At 40.7% G+C, this 20,559-nt stretch overlaps 1 protein-coding gene across 12 annotated transcripts in view; it reads left to right on the plus strand.

Annotated features, from left to right (window-relative positions):
* Positions 1-20,559, plus strand: part of MTUS1 (microtubule associated scaffold protein 1) — a 119,166-nt gene that overhangs the window by 81,625 nt on the left and 16,982 nt on the right. For 10 of the 12 annotated variants that reach the window (XM_064418017.1, XM_064418015.1, XM_064418012.1 and 7 more), the window contains one exon: positions 8,183-8,400. In XM_064418017.1, the coding sequence (XP_064274087.1) occupies positions 8,183-8,400 (218 nt within the window). Of the gene's footprint in view, positions 1-4,116; positions 4,622-8,182; positions 8,401-19,724; positions 19,914-20,559 lie in introns of those variants that run through there. The other 2 variants (XM_064418018.1, XM_064418022.1) reach the window with 2 other exon arrangements.

Raw genomic sequence — 20,559 nt, forward strand, 5'->3', positions numbered from 1 at the left:
CTGCTGTACTGCTTTAGGAGGCATTTAATTGTCTTGGGCTTCACATCGTGTTGATGAAGGGGGAGATGCAAGATAAGAAGTGTTGTTTCTCTTCACCCATTTGTTTTGAGATAAGACCACAGATAAAGAAGCTTCTGAGGTACAGCATCTTAAGCATTTTAGGTGAGCAGATGATCCAGGTACAGCTCTGAAAAATGAAGTCTCTCTGCCGAGAACTAGAACTGGCTCCTGACTGTCATGCTTGAAGCGTGAACAGAGCCAGTTGGGACTGTCTGCACCAGCTTACACAGACAGGCCTGAGGCAGAGCTTAGAAACGAAACATCACTTCTTCAGGAGTCTGTACAATCACCAGCCTGGACTGTGAGAGGCACAGGAGGAAGGTGTGTGTTCACCACTTGCCAAGATGGATGCAGGCAAAAATTACAGTTGACCAAGCTGTGAAGGGCCTGGGGGGTTTGAAGACTTCCATCCAAGTCCAGCCTTGCCAAGCTGTCTGCAGACACCATTAATTTAGTTTTGTGACTGCTATTCTTGTGTATTTGTCCAACCTGGCTTATATTATAGCCCAGAGCAGGAGTTTTGGAAGAATTTAAGGTGGTAATTTACAGCTAGCTGAATTTTCAGGTCTTCTCAACCATGATGTATGTACTGCTGCAGAATAAACCCAGCAGCTTCCTTATTTGCATGGATGTTCTTAAGTTGTCTTCTCCTAATGGGCATAGCTTGTCACAAGGCAAACTTTAAAATTACAGCCATGAGATTAAATGGCAAATCAGTCTTCCTGTTGCATTGCTTAAATAACTTCTACGCATTGTAATGGGAGGAAGGCATAATTAGAGCTGTAGAAATAGGGGTGCTTTGTGTTTGCGGGTTGGCAATTGTCTAAAAGATTTTTGTGTCTCTGTAATGCAAAAAAAAACCCCTTAAAAACAAAACAAAAGACACCCCCAAAAAAACCTCAAATGTATCTCACACAAAATACACCAGATTTAATTTAAATAAAATAAGTCCTTTTTTGTTCTGCCCTAATTCTTAATGTACAATTGAGAGGAAATCCTCAACAGAGGTTGATGTTAGTCTATGAAATCAGGAGTTTCCTAAACAGGAAAAACTGTTAACACACTTGAGATGCATCAAAGATAGAGACAGCTGATGTACAGCAGGTGAAATAGGTAATTCTGAGACAATGAATTCTAGGTTCTGAAATTTGTACATTCATAAAATGTTCTCAATCTGTTGTTGGCTATCAAGTATTCCTATTGAGAGACAGGTTGTAAACTTCAGAGTAGCAGCAACTTCCGTGGCCTTAAAATTTGCTTTGTAATATTAATCTATAAATTTAATTTTAGATAAGACTTTAAAGAGTTTCTTCCAGAGTGGAGAAAAGTAAAAGAAATCTGTCTGAAATCTGTGACAAGAGGGTGATCTTTACAAAGATTCCTTATGATCAATCAGCCCATCTTAGTTTAAGTGAGGAAGATACCAAACACATTGACTGCATTCTGGATAGAATTAATGTATTCATATAGAGCAAGAGTCCAGCTTCCAAGAACAGGTTTTCTTCAGTGTATTACATCAGAGCAGAGAACATTTGGCAATTAGAGTGGGTGCTCACACTTGTAGAAAACAAGCTGCAGCTTTTGGATTTGGTGATGTTGGACAGAAATGACAATTACAGCACCTAATTTAGTCACCTGAGCTTCATCAGCCAGGCTTTCAATGTAGCCTATGTAGAGAAAGGCTTCTGTCAAGCACTCATTGATGTTGTAGTTAGGATTCTGCTCTAAGTCAGTGTCTGCAGGAACCTGTTCCACTACAGAGGGACCAAGGGGTATCAGTGGGAGAATTTTTTTTACCCCCAAACACTTGTTTTTGTTGTGGGTGTTTTGGTTTGGTTTTGGTTTTTTGGTTTGGTTTTTTGTTAACTCAGCTGAAATCACTGCTTCATGGAATCACTCTTTGTGTAGCTATATCTTTAAAAGAATCAGAAAGTGAAATTATGCATGATGGCACTTGAGCTATTTATCTTGGTATAAACACAGGATTCATGTTAGCTGCCTAAAGTTTCTAGGAATACTTAGATCTTGGAGGTTACATCCATGAGTCTGAGAATACCCTCCCTTTCACCTGTTTTCCAGTTTTATTACAACAGAACTAGGGGAAGTAATATCATATGGATTTTGCTGTCTGACAAGGTCTTTGCAAATGGTTCACCAAGTGAGATTTTTAGGAACCGCTAAGGTATGGTGAAGAGTGGAGTGAAAATTACACTGCATAACTGAATTACTGCAGCTGATGGTCAAGGGGTGCAGAAGTACTGCTACTGCTCTTACTTGGCTCTCTTCACCTACAGAAATCTTTTGTCAAACATGTTACGTGGATTCAGGCTTCAGACTGGGCTTCTGCAAGCCATGTGCTAGTCTTTAGTGGTGACTGTGAATAATAATAATGCTTGGGAGCTCTTGGGATAGCTATTCAGCTAGGAATGGTGCAAGGAGCCAAAAGGGGAAGAAACTATACCTGTGGCCTGTAGCTGTGCTGGGAAATCCCATCAGAAAATCCGTGTCTGGCCTTCTGGCAGGTGATAAAGTGACTTGGAAAAAACCTCCAGCATCAGCTTTGTGTCTACCAGGGGCTGTCATAGCAAAAGAGTCAGGGAATACCTGCAAGCTATGAGGTGCTCTATGCGGAGGGTGCATCTCTGATACCTTCCTGGTCCCATTAGTGTGCCTGGGCTAGTGTAGGAGGAGCACTGGCAAACCAGCAGTAAACTTTCACTGGAGGCAGGAGTCCCCAGATTGGCCTTTTGGCCAGCAACACTGTGGTGATTGGGAAATTGTGGATCTCTGCATGCATGGGCTATTGGCGTTCCTAGTGATGCTTTCCAGCCCAAAACAATACTGAGGGGAGTTATTGCAGTTATTCACAGATAACATGGGTTTGTGCTCTGGGATCACCACTGCCTCTTAAAGCACCCTGGAGTCACGACAGGGCCAACGGTGTGGTGTATAAGTTCTCCTGAGCTCCAGCTTGTGTTGTCTGGGTCCTGTTCTACTAGGTGTTGTACTGAGTACTTTCTCGCCTCTTTGAAAGCAGAGACTGACATCTTCTGTAGACCAAGACCTACAAGGTATTGGTCATTTTTTCCAAATTGAATCCAGTGACTGCTTAATTAAACTGCTGTATAACACAACAGCCAACAGCCTGGTGCCATTAATCTATCTGTTTTCACATGGAGCCTAGACTTATTAAGAGTTTCATGCTTAAAAATAAGAAGCCTTAGCTTTTCCAGAGAAAAGTTAACACTCAGACCTGGTAGCTAAAAGGCTTGGCCTCCTTAACATGGCAAAAATATCTCATTAGTAATTTTCCCCATATTGCTGTGATAAGCCTTTATTGTTTGTGGATTAGAGGGTTTCCTCAGGAACTGTGTTCTTCCAGAGATTGCCAGAAGGGTGTTGCTTGCTGTGTGAATAAGGAGAGCGCTCAGTGAGAGTGGGGTATTATCAAACATGTCCACAGATGTACACCTGAACCTCACATTAGCAGGATAGGTGCATAATCACCTGGTTGAATATACAATTGAAATAAATACACACTGTTGAACTGCTTGGCTTTCAGCTCCTGCCGGCACTTCAGGCTTCCTTTGAGCCTTTGTGTCGTAAAGGAAGGGCCAGTGCGTTCTCACAGAGTGTTTGGCTGCATTGCAACAAACCTGGTTACTGATGCCCAGCCGTACTTTGATTGATGCACAGATCAAGTGACTGTTGGGAGTGGCTTTCGGGGTGACGTCCCACGTACAATGATGTCAGCGAAAGATTTTAAAAAATTCAGGTGTGGCATAATCTGCCAATTAAACTGATTAGTGCTCTGGCTGAGCACTGAGAAGGAGCTCTGACTACAGCCCTGCCTGTTGAAGTCTTTCATGTAGTGCCTTTGGCTCACCTTGTACGAGACTTTTACCAAGTGCCTTCACTGCAGGGTGCTGTAAATTGTGGTAGGACACCATACCAAGGGCTGTGTGCTTGCTCACTTGCCATCAGGGGAAATCTGATACTGGCTCACAGATGTCCCTGACTGTGTGGAAGCTGTGACACTGGAAGAGGTCCTGCGACTCCCGTGGGATCGGGATGGAGTGCATTGCTGCTCTGTTGGCAGAAGTGAAAGCTAGCCAGGAGGCAATGCAGGCTGGGCAGAAGGCACTAAAGCATGATGTGGAAATGTCTCAGAAGGAAATCAGAACTGTGTTAGCATTGCAGAGGAGCCAGCAACAGGTGAAAGAAGATCTCAAAGCAGAGGTGAAGTCCAGTCACTTGGATATAAGAGCTGTGCTTGAGGAAATCCAGCGAGTAAGAGAAGAAATGGAAGCTCGATTAAATACTCAGGCTGATCTGGTGTTACTGATCAAAGAAGTGAGCACCAATTTAACATGTGTAGACAAGGCTTTCCAGAAAATGGAGGAGAGGCAGAAAGTTTTTACTAGCCTGCATCTTCCCACGAGAGAAAATGTTGAGCAAGGATTTTTGTTTGAAAAATGCTTACACCAGACGCATATGGGTTTTGAAAGACCTGTGGAAGTTAACAGTTTGGATGATGAATATGAAAAGAAGGTGCTTGGGGGTAAGACAATTGTGACTGTAAGTGTGGGGAGAGAAGTGAGGTTATTTCTATTTGTGCTTGTCAAGAAATTTGTTTATCTTGGATACTTTTAAGAAATGTAATTGTTTTTAGAAATTGAATATCTTGCTTAAAATAATTTGTAGTTAGTGTAGATACTAATACTACTACATATAGCTTCCTAGTACATGATATGCAAAGGAAGGCTTTGATTTGTTTCTGCAATTCAAAAAAGTGTGTTAGAGATTTTTCTGGTAATCCAGCAACAATGCACAAGATAGGAAGCTCAGGAAACCAGTAGCACAATGCAAGCTCTGAGGTAGCCAGCCAGACAAATACTGTGCCAAGTACTGGGCAGAACCCCAGCACCTAAATGTAACTTTATGGAACACACACTATGTACTGACAGTTGTGTATTTCTTGCGTCTGAACGGCTGTTAACTAGAGATGCTATGTATGAGAAGCAGTTTGCTTCATGGAGAAGCTTGGAGTGGGTCTAATGCTCTCCCCAGTGAACTGGAGACTGCTGTGCCATCCGTATAATGGCTGTTGGGGGAGTGAGAGGATTTCTGGACCTTTTCCAAGATCTAGATCACATCTTCAGTGAATGATTCAATCATCAAAAGGCTTAGTCTTTGCAAAATCACTGCTATTGTTTTTTTCTTTACTGGTGAAGGATAGGACTTTGGATGGCGATTCTGTCCAGTTACTGTACTACATGCAGTACTTGAAAATCTGATTTTCTGTCTTCTAAAGCCAAGCTTTCCAACTACCAATCTTTCCATTGGGTAAAGGGGTTTTGAGCCTGCTGGAGAGGTGTCTAGAACCTGATTTAAAGGAGGAAATTGTTCTGTGTTACAAGTCTGACTGTATAGAGGTGGCAGGTGACCAGGCCCAAGTGAGAAGGGCTTGGGCTGTTGACCAATACCATCTTTAAATTAGACTCTGCCATTGATGTGGTGGTGTCAGTAATCAGACTCATGATGCTTTTGTCTTAATGAAAGCATGGCTTTTGTTTTGACACCACAGCATGCCTTCTATACAAATCTGGAAACGATCTGTCATTGCCCAGAGGTACGTAGGCCATAAATAAACATCGTAGTGTCAGTGGTGTTAATCTGTAGAGGCAGTTCATGCTACAGAGGGCTCATGCTTTTCAGCATTTGAAGTGGCTGTGTATAGCACACGTCTATGATAAAATTGCCAACAGGAATGTCACTGAGTTTCACTTCATGCATGTTTTTTGTTCAGCTTTTTTTAGTGTAGTATCAGGGGCTGGCTTGGTTGGATGCTTGAATGAGCTTCTTGGAAAATACTTGGTGGTCTGGGCAGCAGGATAAAAGCAGTGGTATGAAACTGGCAATGTGATAAGGGCTGGCTGAACTGGAAACAATAGATATTTGGAGCCTTTTGTCATTTGTGGTTAGGTGTTGTATCACTGTATTTAAATGAAACTTCTTCGTTAGGTAACTAACTGTGTGATGTAATTTTTCCCTAGCGTAAAAATTGTCTGCAATTGTTCAGATTTAACACAGCTCTGTCAGTGTCCTAGGGATGGTTGTAAAACTGATTTCAAATATTTAATTAAATTATGATACTAGCATCTGTATCAGTGAATTTACCTAATACTCTTACATCAAGGATAATGCTCTAGTTCTCTATTTGTCATAAGTGAAGAATTCAGGAAGGGAGGTGGAATATATGGGAGAGTAGGAGTATGTAAGGCAGTAGGGAAGGGAAGAACTGACTTCTATATGTTTATTCTCTCGTCCCTGCTCTTCTCCCCACCTTGATTATTATTTCTTGTGATTTTTGAAGGAGCTTCAGAAGGTAACCAGTAATTTTCTACACACAATATCGTCCATAAGATTGCTGGAAATTTTGACATGGTTGCTCTCAGATGTGAACAAGCATTTGTGTAAAAGTGTCTACTTAAAAGACGTTGTTACACAGTGAGAAAAGAAGTGATCATGTTAGTTAAATAGTGGTAAAAATAACTGGAACTGGCAGCCAAGCTCGATTCTTTTGTCCTACAAATTTATATTTTGATTTGGGTTGGTACACCTTTTAATAGCTCTAATATTAAACTGCACAATGGTATGTTTCTAATTTTAACAGTCTTTAACAGTCTGCATCTCTGAGCAGAAGTGTAGGGAAATCTCCAAGAATACAATGGCATTTGAACATTATAAAGCACAATATGCATAAATTCTTGCCCAGAGTGGATTTATCTGGAAAATTAATAGGCCTGCGAGGCACTTTATACCAGGCTCAGTAAGGATGGCATAGAGGACCTTAGTATTTTGAACAGGAAAACCATTTTCAAGGACTTTAAAAGCAAATGCAGGCTGTGGAAGGCTGATGTATTAATACAATATGTCAGTCAGACTAACAGTAACTGAGAATCAAAGCTTTTGTTCTTAATACTTTCTCCAGTTGTGAGATTGAACCTTACACTGCTGGGATGATTCTAGGGTCATTTGACAATCTTCAAACCAGGTGCTTGAGATTCAGAAAAGATTGAGTCTTGTTGCTTAGTTTGTCACCTGTTTTTTTTTCTGCATGTTCCTATCTTTCTTTTATCCAGATCTCACCTCTCAGGTTTTTTCACTCTATCATGAAGAAATCTTGTTAAGTTAAAACTGTACAAAGTAATCTGCTTAGATGTCTTCATTAAATTGCCAAGGGTTATTTATCTATTGCATCAGCCTTTCATTGCAAAACTGTTTGCTCATTCCCTTTGTGATCAAGGGGGGAAGACTGGCCCTATCTGCACAACAGTACTGTACTCCCATTCCAGTCTGAAGGCAGCAGAGAAACCTGAAAATACAGTGTTTGAGTCAAGTGCTGATTTATGTAATCTGTTTTCCTCTGATGTGAGGTGATTGTGTACTGTGAAAGCATTGAGGTTGCCACAAAACTAAGAATATTAAATCAATAGTGTAATTTCAGGACTGTGAATATATACTGAAATCTATTACATTTTAGAGCTTTCTTAAAGTCTTATCCTTGTGACTGAAAATTGCTAGCACTAAGAAATGCTGCAAGACTTCTAGTTAATAAAGCTCAGGCCTCAGCTGCAGGGAGGGGAGTTTTTGCAATTAAAATTTTAAAAGGAAGAAGGATAACAAGGGAAATGTAGAGAAAATGGTTTTGTCTTCAGCAGTACGTTAGAGTGCAGGAAATATGAATTCTGTGTTGCACACAAGAGAGGACCACTCTTGTGTTAGAAATAAGTTACTGAATAGATAGCTGGACAGATGTCTTGCATTTTATAAAAGTATTTTTCCAAAGCCCAGTGTGAAGAGTATGTTGGAAAGTATGCCACAGAACACATGAAGGTGAGGATGAAGTACAGAACATGGTATCCAAGGTTATGGTGTTAGGAATTAACAAATTGATAGTACCTGCTCTGCAATGCTACTGAAATAACCCTTTCTCCTAGTTAGTATTTCAGCAAGTGTTTGTAGGAATTTATAACTACTTTCTTTTGCACCTGTCCTTTACATTGTGGTGAGATTTCAGCATGAAATGCATATTGATTCATTGTTGTTGCTTTCTTAGTTGACAAGGGCAAGCAGCGGAGTGCCAAGAGCTCATGCGTACGGACTCAAGCTTCCACAGATGCACGTTCACCTGGCACTAAAGCAGCCGAGTTGATACAGTACAAAACAAAATGTGAGACCCAAAGTGGAATCATCCTGCAGCTGAAAAAATTCCTGACGTCCAGTAACCAGAAGTTTGAAGCATTAACAGTTGTCATCCAGCACCTGCAGTCTGAGGTAAACACTTACAGCTCATCAATTTTGGCTTTAATTGTTTGAACTCTTCTCAGTAAGGGCTTCAGAAAATATTAACATACTGATACTAAATTTTGTGTTTTCATTCCAGTGGTTTCTGTTTTCCTATGGGGGTTATACTTCCAGCATTAGTTGGCTAGAAAAAGAATCAGACCAATGACACTGGGCTTTGTGGCCTCTGCATGCTTCACATGCTCTTTAAAAGAGTTTTTAAATGTTTGTAGTCAGAGAGTCTTTCAGGGCTGAGTAGCTTTCCAAGTATGTACTTCAAGTTCTGCCTCTGTAGGAAAGACTAGTTTCAACAGATAATCTACATGGCCTTGCTTTGTTATCTGACATTGGATGGAAGAGTATTTAAGGGGTGGATGTGATTTTGAGCTACTCAGAATAAAGTCTGAGTTGTTACAGTTTTATTTATTGAATCCTACATTGTTGATGGGGTCTTACATTTCTGTATTTTTATTAGTAATTTTATCTGGAATTATAGAGTGGAATGAATCAGATGTGGCTTGTTCTTAATTTTTCTAATCTGTTTGGAATATGTAATGACTTAATCAGTTTGATACTACACTAGAAACTGTTGGTCTGCTTTGAAAACTTTTGAGAAAAGAAAAAATGTGAAGTCAAAGGAAATTATAACAGTTACAGTTATGGATTTATACTACACAGCTGATGCAGGTTTTAATATTCGTTTCTCTTGCATTTATAACTAATGTTGTAAGATTGGTATCAATTTCCTTTCAACTCCTCTGCTATGTGGTGATTTTACAGTCTGTATACAAAAAAGCACTAAATTGTCTGTTACATTTCTGCCAGAATACTTTCTCATGGGATAATATCTGCTTGCTTTCCTTTAATCTAAAAATACTGCATTTATCTCCTAGTCTGGTTCAACTCTAAGAGCAGTGGCTTTTAGCCAGTTTTCTGGGATGGGTTTGGTTGAGTTTTTTTAAACTCTTTGTTGAAACACCTTTCTCTGCCTAAGGAACTAGTTTGAGATCTTCAAAGCAATTTGATACAGGATTTTTGGATGCCTCTCATCTAACACGACATTGCGAAATTTTAAGTGAAATTCTCCCCGCTAAATTTCTGCACAATCTTCTTATCATGGTAAAATAAGCACAATGATTTTTTTCAGTAACTCTTGCAATTTATGTCTTGGCCTAGTTTCTTCTCTCCAATATTTTTGTTGCAACATTTTAAAACTCACAAATACTTTATAAATGTCATGTTTAGCAAGAAGAATCCCATCATACTAATTTGCTTCTTCTAGGCTATTTTACAGGTTGCTTTAGCCTAAATGTGGGGTTTTTTAAAGACTATTCAGGGGTTTAATTAAGGAAAAAGTGATTTTCAAGTAGTGAAGAGAGAACTGCATGGAAGAAACTAGTGATTTTGCTCCTTATTCCTCTTTGTTAGTCTTTTGCAGATGGAAAGAAAAAATATCTGTAAAATTATATAAAATTAGTATTCTTGGACAGTTAAGTTTGAGCACATGACACACTGTAGATATGACACACTGATGTATTTTCATATAGTTATTGATTTTGAGATTGCTCTCTCCTTTCTTGGGGTAAGACAAATGCTGAAGACTCATTGCCTTACTCTTGTGGAAGTACCACAGGGATGAGAAGGACTCCTCTGCCATGGTGCTGTAAGGAATACTTCAGCACTACTTGTTAGTAAGCTGAGGGAAACATCCTGAAGGATTTCACTGTTCAAGGGAACACTGTGAAGAGTAGTTTTAATTTTGTTTGTTGGTTTGAGTTTTTTCCTTTATGGTGAGGGGTGGAGTCTGGTATAGCTCACAGTCTTAGCTGCCCATACGATTATTTGCCTGAAGTGTCATTTGGGGAACCCTTTGATGTAGTTTTCAAACTCCGGATAAACTCAGGGAAAAACTTCAAGTTAGGTTTTAACTCATGAGGTAGGTTTTCATAGGTTAACTACTGCAGAGCCAACTGAAAGTAGCCTCAGCTTCTCTTGTCTTTAAAAAAAAAATTAAAAACTATGCTTAGCTGATTACACGAGGAACAAAGCTGTGCTTCCATTCTTCCCACTGGAGCAAGTGTGAAGTGACATGATGCAGCCTAAGAAACAGCTTGCTCTGGCTCCTCTGGTGCTGCTCTGTCTCTACAGAAAGCAAATTCAGCCCACCACTATCAGAAAGCTAAACCAGCATAATAAAGGAGCATTTCTTTGCCAGGTGGTGACGTGGATTTTCCTAACTTTTGGTCAGAGCCAATGTGAGGGTGAGATGGGGTGAAGGCTGCCTGGCCAAATCGAGTAAAGTACTGGAGTGAGCACTTGGGTCACTTCAAGGCTGGGCAGTCCAGCGTGAGCCTCTTGGCAAAATCTGCTGCAGCATCTCCTCAGCTTTACTTCCAAAGCTGAAGTGATGATATGATTTGGCTGTTAGATTTGTTTGGTTTTACTGTCATGCTGTTTTTTTTCTTTTCTTCCCCCAAGAGCTCCAAGGGCTCTAAGTGTGTTTCTGCGCAAAAGATTAAAGTTATTTCTTATGAGCTCATTTGAAATGGAAGATAGCTGCAAACAAAATCGGGACTTGCTGGCAATGACTTCTGTCAAAACTGCAGCTAGCCCATTGGAGTGAGGTTGAGTGGCTCTGTCAAAGGGTTAAATGAGATTGAGCAATGCTGCTCTGATGTTTCTAGCTGAGCAGCAATCTCTGAAAAAACCCTGAACTCAAACCTGTTTGTTGCAAGAGTTACCTTGGAGCTGTCAATAGTAACAGCTGTTTCTGATGATAAAACCTTCCCACTTGATCTGTTGGTGTTTCTTTAGGGAGGGTGGGGAGGGTGTCTATGCTTAGCTACATTTACCAAGGCTCTTCTGAGTTAAAAAATCCTAAAAGTCTGATTTCTACCTCACAGGAGATATTATTGCACTGGGTTAATGCTAGATGGAAAACCTCTTGGCATCCAGAATATTTGATGGCAATGAAAAGTGTGGCTGATGAGAACACGGAGTTTTTCCATTGTTGGACAGCTGTGTGTGTGCTGGCAGTGATAGGAACACAGGTTAAACTGCACACTAATCACAAAAGCAAGTTGAGTCTTTCTAGAGTACTGCGCTTCCCCTGATCCCCTGGTAATTCCTGTTACTTCGTGACTACTTTCCTGTTTTTTAAGTTCAAACAAGAAATGAAAAGTGGCAGTACAGAGGAAATGGTGAAATTGGCCATTTACAATAAGCACATGAAGTGCCAAGGAAAGCAGTTTTCCATTAACCTTCAACTGCACTGAGCTCTGAAATCTGCACTACTGCATTTGAGTTATCTTTTAATTTCCACTAGTATTAATTTTGAATTTATTGTCCCTTCAGTAAGTGATATGTTCAGAGATGCTTTAAATACGTGGTTAGCATGCCTGTGATAAGTCAGGTTGGGGATGCCAGTCTTGCCTCTCTTCCCTAGCCCTTGTGTATGCTTGGGCTTCTTTGAGAAGCCAGTAAAAAAAATTACTGTGGATCTAGTTTCACAGATCTGTCCATTTCGAAAGTGTTTTGGGTATGTCCCCATGCAGTGCTTCACAGTGGGAAGGAGTGGAAGTGAAGAACTGCCAGTGCTGGGGTGGGGTGAGAATGTGTGCCTGAGAGGTCTGCAGCTGTGGCTAGTAGCAAGCTGCTCCTTTGGGAAGCAAAAAATCCCAGTACATCACCAGCTGATGAGGCTGGGGCTGTGGCAGCTCCTGCTTGAGCCTCTGCTTCCTGCCTCCTGAGAGCTGTTCAGCCCCTTCCCCTGCCTCAGGGCTGCCCCCCAAGGCTGTGTGAGCCCTGAAGCTGTTCTAACCTCCAGCTCTCTGCTGTGCATAAACTCTTATGTCTTTGGGGATGGAGGGTGATTGCTTTAGCAGTGTGGTACTAGCTTGGTTTTAAATCTAGGTTCAAATTTGTCTAAGGCAGATTTAGCTGTCAAAGGAAAGGGTAATATGTAATTAGAACATCTTTGTTCAAAGTGTAAATTGATAGATATTTCATTTTCTCATTTAATGCATAAACTGCTACATTCAGAACTACTACATAAACTGTTAAAATATTTATATGATAAGATGTTTAGTTATGAATATCAATTTTTATTTTTATAGTTTAATGAATTAATCCAAATTAAGCATCTCAGTAATTCTCTCCAGATTCTGATATGGAAATGGGCTTCAAATTTGTATCTGTGAAACAGGGTGCTATAGAGATGAAAAGGAACTCAGTTTCACTGTTGTGCTTTTCTTGTTGTGGTCATGGGAATGCTGCTATTTACTGGTCAGACTTTACTCGGGAATGTTGTGGTGCCATCTTTAAGAAGTTTCCTTAATAGAGGAAAAAGCCATTTGAGAGGATATAGAGCCTTGGCAGTGGGTAACACTAATTGTGGTTGTGACACAGGAAACAACATGAGGAATATGCTAGAAATGGTGTGACTGAGCAGGCTTCAGCATTTCTAGGTGGAAATAGAAATTAACCATTGGTATATGACCTGTTATAACTGGCACTTCCTGACATGTGCATGATTGTAAGAGTCAAGATACTCGTTTCCTTGGGAACTTAGCAGTTTAAAATTGGGTTTTTTTCCATTTCGGAATACATGAGCACATCTATCAGAAATGTTTGTCCTGCCCTTTGTGGCAGTTCAGCAGAAAATGTTTATATTTATCAAATGAGAAGTGCATATCTAGGTTAAGGGCAGAAGTACACAATGCGTCACTAAACCCCAAGAGTTTTGGAACAGTCATCTTTTGACCTATATGTCCTGTTGTTTAGAGCAGCTGTCTTTGAGGAAAACTTTTAGTTTTGATTTTCTGCAAGTTAACATCAAACTTAGCCAGTTTTCTTTAGAATTTTCATACCAGTTTTGGCTTCCCAAAATATGGACATAACTTTTTACAAGAGAAAATAAGGATATGTGACTGAGATAATTTTTGTGCTTACTTTGAAAAAAAAAAGAAAAATCAGTTAGAAGTCAAAATGTAATATCCTGATTTTGAGGAATGCAGATATTTTCTGTTTTGTACCAGAGTATTTGAGTAACACTGCAGTAGTTTCCCCCTGTACAGAAGACCTAGGCTCTGGAAGCCTGTTTCTGATGGGTAGCAGTTGGAAAGAAAGGAAGTTTCAGATGATTCTCAATGTCTCTATAAAACATGGTATGAATGAACAAGAATGTTTTGGCAACAGATCGAAAATTTGTGAGCTCTAACATCCAGAAAAAAACATTTTAATCCGTTAATTACTCTGAAACTAGGCTCTGATGGAAATAACCTTTTAGAAGATGTGTCAGTTAAGCAATGTAAATGGTACACCTGAGTATTCAGAGTGGGTTACAGCTGAAGAGAATTGGGAGTCCTGTGCTGTAGCTACTCCTAGCAAAAGGTGTCTTGGAAAAAAACACCTTTGACTGAAACAAACTTCATGTTTCAGGCAACCAGCGCTGCTTTCCACAAAGAACCTGATTTTCATGACTACCTTGTTATTTCTTGTAATTTTTTTTTTTCAAGAAGCTGAAGAAGTAATGACAGGAACAAAATAGAATACCTATTGCAAAATTTAAGGGAGTAGTTAGTAGAAGAAAGAAAGCAACAGGTTTCAATCTTGTTTCCTTCTTGATTTGTACTACCTTTTCAGGTGAAAATCTAAACAGTCTTAAAAATTAAATTAATAGTGCATATTATGCTCAAGCATAGGCTCTTATTACAACATTTTGAATAACTTTATAATGGTAATAACAGTTTTATAGTTGTGACAAAAATAGTGACAGTATAACTTGTCAAAGTTATAAGGTATCTGGTGGCTACTGTGTCATTCAGATGAGTTGGACTGAGACAGAAAGCTGTAACAAAATGCTGAGAAATAAGTAATCACTTAGATGAGGTAAACTTAGTTTTTATGAGATTGGAGTTTCTACAGGGAAGGAAGGAGTCATTCTGTGTGAGAATTAAGAACTAATGTTAGCATTCAGAAACTGTAAAGTAGCAAACAGTCTGTTATAGAGAAGTAAAATCAAATAGCCCATATTATTACATCTGGACCTATCTTTGCAGAGCTATTGCATGAAGGTGGGCATGACTTCTAAACTGGAAAACAAAGATCACTGCCAGCCTAAGATCCTATGTAAAGCTTGCAAAAGCATAAAGAGCCGGCAAGTAAATGTGTTAAATACATAGTGACTCATAGGAAGCCTGTTTGGCTGGTTCTCTGCTGTAGTGTTTTCTGCTTTAGTGTTTCATACACTAAACATCAGGGAAAACCATCTGATTCTCCATAGATGTACCTAGTAGATAAAAGAAGTAAAATACTAGAAATCACAGTAAATCTCTATCAGCTAATCATGTAAATGCTGTATTCTGAGGCTGAATTCTGCTTGAAGTATGTCAGGGTGAAAACTGATGGCATATTTCATGTGGTAAGAAGTCAGTGCATAACACAAATGAGGCCAAGAGTAAATCAGAAGTATTCACTTCACTGTATATTTATTGATTTGAGATGGTTAATGACATTTCTATTTTATCACAGTAATAATCTGCTGCTCCTTTCAAAAATATGCATGGAGCAGAGTGTAAATCCTGTTTGTTGTACTGCTTCCTTGGCTCATGTCTTTAGCTTGCTTTTGCATTGAGTGATGCAAAGGAACTGACACTGCAGGGGGGTGTTAAGTGAGGTACAGAGTAGGTGAGTTTATAAGAAATCAATTTCTAAAATTGTTAATATCTAATGAGAAGACTTACTTAGAGGACTGGATTTTCCTAGGAAAGAAGGAACAGGGACAGGTAGAAATACTGTGGTATAAGGACCAAAATCCTCAAGTCAAATGTCATACTTCAAAGCGGATATGAATGGCCCTTTTGTTGTCCCTTCCTAATTATCCCCAGGCTGTAGCTGATGACACACGAGTGACTCGAGTTTATGCAAAGATGTGACTCAATTTCTACACTACAGCCAATGGTGGTGATCATGTTTTTATGACTGGAGCAGCACAAGAATGGAGTAGACATAAATTTCTAATGCTTCATACCCAAGAGGAATATCTTCTTGGATGAGAAAGACATCCTGTTGACAACTGAGACTGTACCAGTATTAAAAAATATTTAAATTATGATTTTTTCCATACAACCTCAGCATATCTCCAGTAGGGTGTAACCGTACATATTACAGAAGTGCTTGCAAATTTACTAAGTTTTTTAAATGCTCAGCATTTGTCTCTAAGTTTAATTTTAGGAGTAAGTGCTTGTGGTTTGGTTTGACACTAAATGGCTTACAAAAACCAGACTCTTCTTTCCAAGAATAGAATTAATTTGGCCCTGTGTATGATAGTAAAACATATTTAAGTACTTCCGTTCTTTGCATTGATTAATTTGTTTTATGCACTCTGAACAAATTTTATTTAGTCTGTTATAATAAAATGCTTTTTGAAAAGAGCATTGAGATGCTTTTATATTTAACACTTAATTTTCTACTCCTTTAAGTTCTAAGTCTTGAAATTACTTGTTTATTGCTGATAGAAACTAGGAGGCTGATGACAGCCTTCCCAGTCAGAGATGTTCCCACCTGCCAGTCACACCAGTGAGAGGCTCAGTTGCTGTGCTCTGCCTGAGTCTGGAGCTGCCTGTCCTGTCTGCACACTGCAGGGGCTCGGTACTGGCATTGTCAGAGCCCTTCTCCACCTTCCCTGGGCAGGGACCACCTTGCATCCCAGCACTGAGATGAACATTCCAGGATGGCTGCTCCATTTGTGTCATGGGAAGATTCCCACAACATGGCCTGATTCCCCGGGGTATTTCATGGCCTCAAAGTGAGTTGTCTCTTCCTTCGCAACGTACCAGTGCTTTGCAGTTTTTGGTTGGAGCAATCTATAATGCTTCTTCTGAATCTGTTACTGGGGTAGACTAGGCAACTGTGGCAGGTGGCTTATCACATAGATATCAGTGTGGTATAGCTGCTTGAAATTTAAAAAGCAAATTATTGTAGTTTGGTTTGCAAATGTGAACTTTTCATTACTGGTTCTTTTGAATTTTTCTTTCTTCAGTACAGCTCCAAAAGAGTACATATTTTGTTTCCCAAAGGAATGTGCTTGTTTAAAACGTGAACTGTAATGTTTGGATAATTACTACCAGATTGGGCAATGTTAGCTTATTTGGACACACATGCTTAAAACCCGTTTTCTGCCCTGATTTGCTTTTTTTTATGTTGAGTAACTGTTGAAGGACTTGCAGCTTCAACATTGAGGAAAAACTTACAAAAGGTGATTAGGACTTTTTGACCATGGCTCTCAAAGCCGTGATTTGCAGGCAGAGAGCATGGGGCTCCCATTCCAATATCACCCCACCTGGCCAGGAGCAGGAGTGTGCTGGGAAACCTGGAATGGTTAGTCTGGCTAGTTGCATATCCTCTCAAGGAAATACAAAGTTGCCAGTTTGCTGTAAAACTTCATGCTCTTGTATTTGTGGTCTGCAAAGATGCTGTGGCATACTTGAGGAATGCCCAAGTGGCTCAGAACCTGATGTCTTGGAGGTAACTTGGGTCTGTCTTATGTGAAGATTTGATATAGGTATGTAGCCAGGAAGGCTGTTTGTTTGTGTGCTTGGTACAAATATCCCTCTTGCTCATCTGGAATGTGGACTTTTGTAGAGCTTCCTGCTTTCAAAGCAGAGCAATGGAAACTGTTCAGACAGTGATACATCCTCACTCTTGTTTGTATCTAAAATGACCCTAGGCTGGTCTGTTTGAATCTCAGGCTGTAGCAAAAACAGCTAGTTGCCAGGAAAAATACTTTAAGTCTGTAATTGGGCTGCATAACTGCCAACAAAACAAACAATGACAAACTTCATAATTTATTCCATTCCTGACTTGGTAGTTTTTGTCATCTTGAAGCTGTTGTGTTCTTTAACCTTCTACCTTGGGCCTCACCTTCCCAAGTGTCTTTGCTGTGGGGCATATGTCTACCTGAACTTGTCCAATTTTGAAAATGTGAAGGATTTTTTAACTGGCTAATTTTCCTCAGAACAAGAAATGTCCAGGTCTCCCTCATTACGCTGAGAACTTTTTGTAGTATTCAATGGCAGAGGTGCACTGCTCTAATGTTGCCTGTGGCAAATGTTTTATCCCTAAACTCTCTTCTTGTTCTTTCCGCAACTTCTGTGTTTATGGCAGAGGGGAGTTTTGGTTAAAGTGCGACCTGCAATAGATTCCATGTAAAAAAGAAAAAAATAGGTACCAAATAATCTACCTGATCCTCACATAAATTCATAAATTGTACCAGAAGAAACTGTAAAGGGGTATGAAGATAACAATGCCAAAATATCTGGATAACAATGCCAAAATTGCTCGATCCTGTATGCGTCAACTTGGTTCTGCTCTTCCAATTTCTGGTATGGATTTTTCAACTAGAATCATGCTAAGCATAAGCTGGAAGGTTGCTGGATATTCCAGCCCAAAGCATATGCATACCTGTCCTTAAATTAGATACTGAAGATAGGCCCTTACTAGATTATTCAAGTACTTTTGGTATTTTACTGCCTTTAGATTTCAGATTTTGGAAACTTTAAAGTTTTGTTGGGGAAACCCCCATACCTGCAGCTTCAGTTCTCTCAGAACTTAGATGAAAGTGTACTAAGTTAACTGCTAGTCAGTCTGACTACTTTAGATGGCTGCTTATCCATATGAGCAACTTGGTCTTCTTATTTCAGGCTAACCTTTTTTCTGAAGGTATTCAAGAGCAGGAGGTGAGGATACAAACCCATCTGGATTTTTTTGATTAGTTAAACTATGAATGGGCAAGATGAACTGAGGCAACAGGTTAAACACTACCAGTAAAAAGCAGCAGGGCTTAGGAGCAGCAAGAAACATGAAGAAGATTACTAAGGCAGTGCTATTTGATTTTGGTTTGGATTTTTAGTCTTAGCCTCTTGTTAGTCCTCAGTATATGCTGATCGTACATACCCTTTTCACATCAAATTTCTTTAACTGAAAGCAAATACAAAATGTGTAGACCATGAAGAAGCCAATTTGGAAACACTAAACAAAAATGTTTGCATGTCCAGAGGATCTGCAGCATGGTACAGCCACTGGGAAGAATTTGAGATCTTTCCCTGACAAAGTGGGCTGGAAAAAAGCAGGTTGTGTCCCAGTGTACAAGGATGCAGCTCAAGTAACTCACTGTAGCATTCCCATTTTCATCATCAGATGCTGTGTCCATAGTGGGAGCACTGAAGTTGAACAGGAGTGAGATGACTCATCTCTCCCTTCCGAGCAGAGAAGTGGGGAAGAGCAGGGCAAGTCCTTTCAATAACTGAGCTCTCTGCTCTCCTGAGGATTTACTGTGGAGGTGAGGCGTGGTTTTCAGTCTCAGCCCACTGACACTGTAAAAAGCCTCTAAGTGCTTAATATAAAACTGCAACACAGCTGCTTAATAGACCTGTCAAAGTGTAGTGTCCAAGGAATTGTTAAGACTGCTTAAATTGAGTGATTAAAGGGGAATCTTTCTCATACAAGGTCAAAAATACAAATATTTCTGGTAAAGGGCTGGCAGTTTCTTCTAACCAGCCTTTACAGCTGCATAATAATTTCCTAAAACTTGCAAATGAATGCATAGCATAAAAATTGCTCATTTTGATTAGTCTTGTGTCAGACCTTAATACATGACTGGGCTTTGGGTGCTTATTCTTTCGAGTTTTTCTTAAGAATGGTGTATTTTACTGCTTTATTTGTTCTGCAGACATTCAGTGACTATTCCCTGCCTCCAGGACAGGATGCTCTTAAGATGTAAGCCTGTGGTCAGGCTGCAGTGAGAGTGACTGAGGGCAAAGGGGGAGTTTGCTGTAAAGGTGAGGTTCTCCCTGGGGAGAACCAGCTGTGGGTGTGGCTCGACCACTCTTACAAATTCATCTATTGTGCTCAGTTGTGGCCAAGTCTGTGGATTGCAGGGTGAGTTTCAAGCTGTTTGTGTGCACCAGGGCTATTGAACCTAAGCCTGGGCATTGACAGCAGCAAAGCTGCTCTATCTGTGGCTCTCCCATTCAGTTTAGGCCTCCTGTGGCTTATTTTTGCATCAACAAATTAAGTGTGAAAGCAGCGTACAGCAAGCTCCAAACAGCTAAAAATACGCTCGGTTGTCTGCAGAGAAGGGCAGTGTTCCCTCGGTGATCCCGGCTGCCGCCGGAGCAAGTGGAGATCGATCGATCTAATGTCTGGGCTCGCCTTTCATAAAAGAAGGGCTGTGGCTTTAAGTAATCGCTGGCTGCTTGTGCCAATTGCAGAAGCTGCAGTATCTGCCGCTGTCGGGAGCGCTGGGCGCGGACGCAGGATAACCTGCGGAGGCAAGGTCCAGCCTTGGCGCTCGGCCCCGGCCAGTCCTGCCCGGCTCGGTGGTGCCGCCGCCACCCGCGCGTCGCCCATGAGGGCCGGGGGGCCGAGCGGGGGGCTGCCGGCGCTGGAAGATGGGCTGCTCTAGCAGCAAGCTGTGCCTCTATTCTCAGTGTGCTGCAGCAAGGGTAATGAGTGCTTGTTTCGCAGGGAGCCGGCCGGGCGCGTGGACCTCGTCACCTCCGCGCGTGGCGGGAGGCGGTGACCGCCGGGCCCGAGCGGCTCTGCCCGGCCGTGCCCGGAGCGGCTCTGCCCGGCCCGGCTCCGGGGCACCGCGGCCTGGCCGCCGCCTCCTGGCCAGGGCACAGCTCCCGGGGAGAGCAGCGAGATGGGTGCTTCTGCTTTGTTGTGGTCTGTTCACACATGCCTTGTGATTCTCTCAGTATAAGAAACACCATCTATCTTAACATTAGGAACTGCGAGCGGTGGGGTGGGTTGTATTCAACTTCGAACAGGGCTGTGCCTTTTCTTCATGGAAGACTAAGCATTTAGCAAAGTTGATGGTTTTCTGTTTGAGTAAGCTTAAGATAAATATTTAATGCATGCTTCTTTCACATAGACACTGTACTTCTGTGCACTTGACATCTACCACTTGATTTGTTCTGAAGGCTTATGTTGTTACACCCACCATAAAATATATAATTAATTGCTGCAAAGTAGGATTTTAATTGCAGAGCTGTCCTGGAAAAAGCTGTTCTTTGTTTTAAAGTATAACTTCCTTAACAACAGAAGAACATCTGTGTATATTGTAACAGCTGAACTGTTATCCTAAAT

This window comes from Passer domesticus, chromosome 4 (genome assembly GCF_036417665.1).
Source record: "Passer domesticus isolate bPasDom1 chromosome 4, bPasDom1.hap1, whole genome shotgun sequence".
In the NCBI taxonomy this organism is placed as follows: Eukaryota; Metazoa; Chordata; class Aves; order Passeriformes; family Passeridae; genus Passer; species Passer domesticus.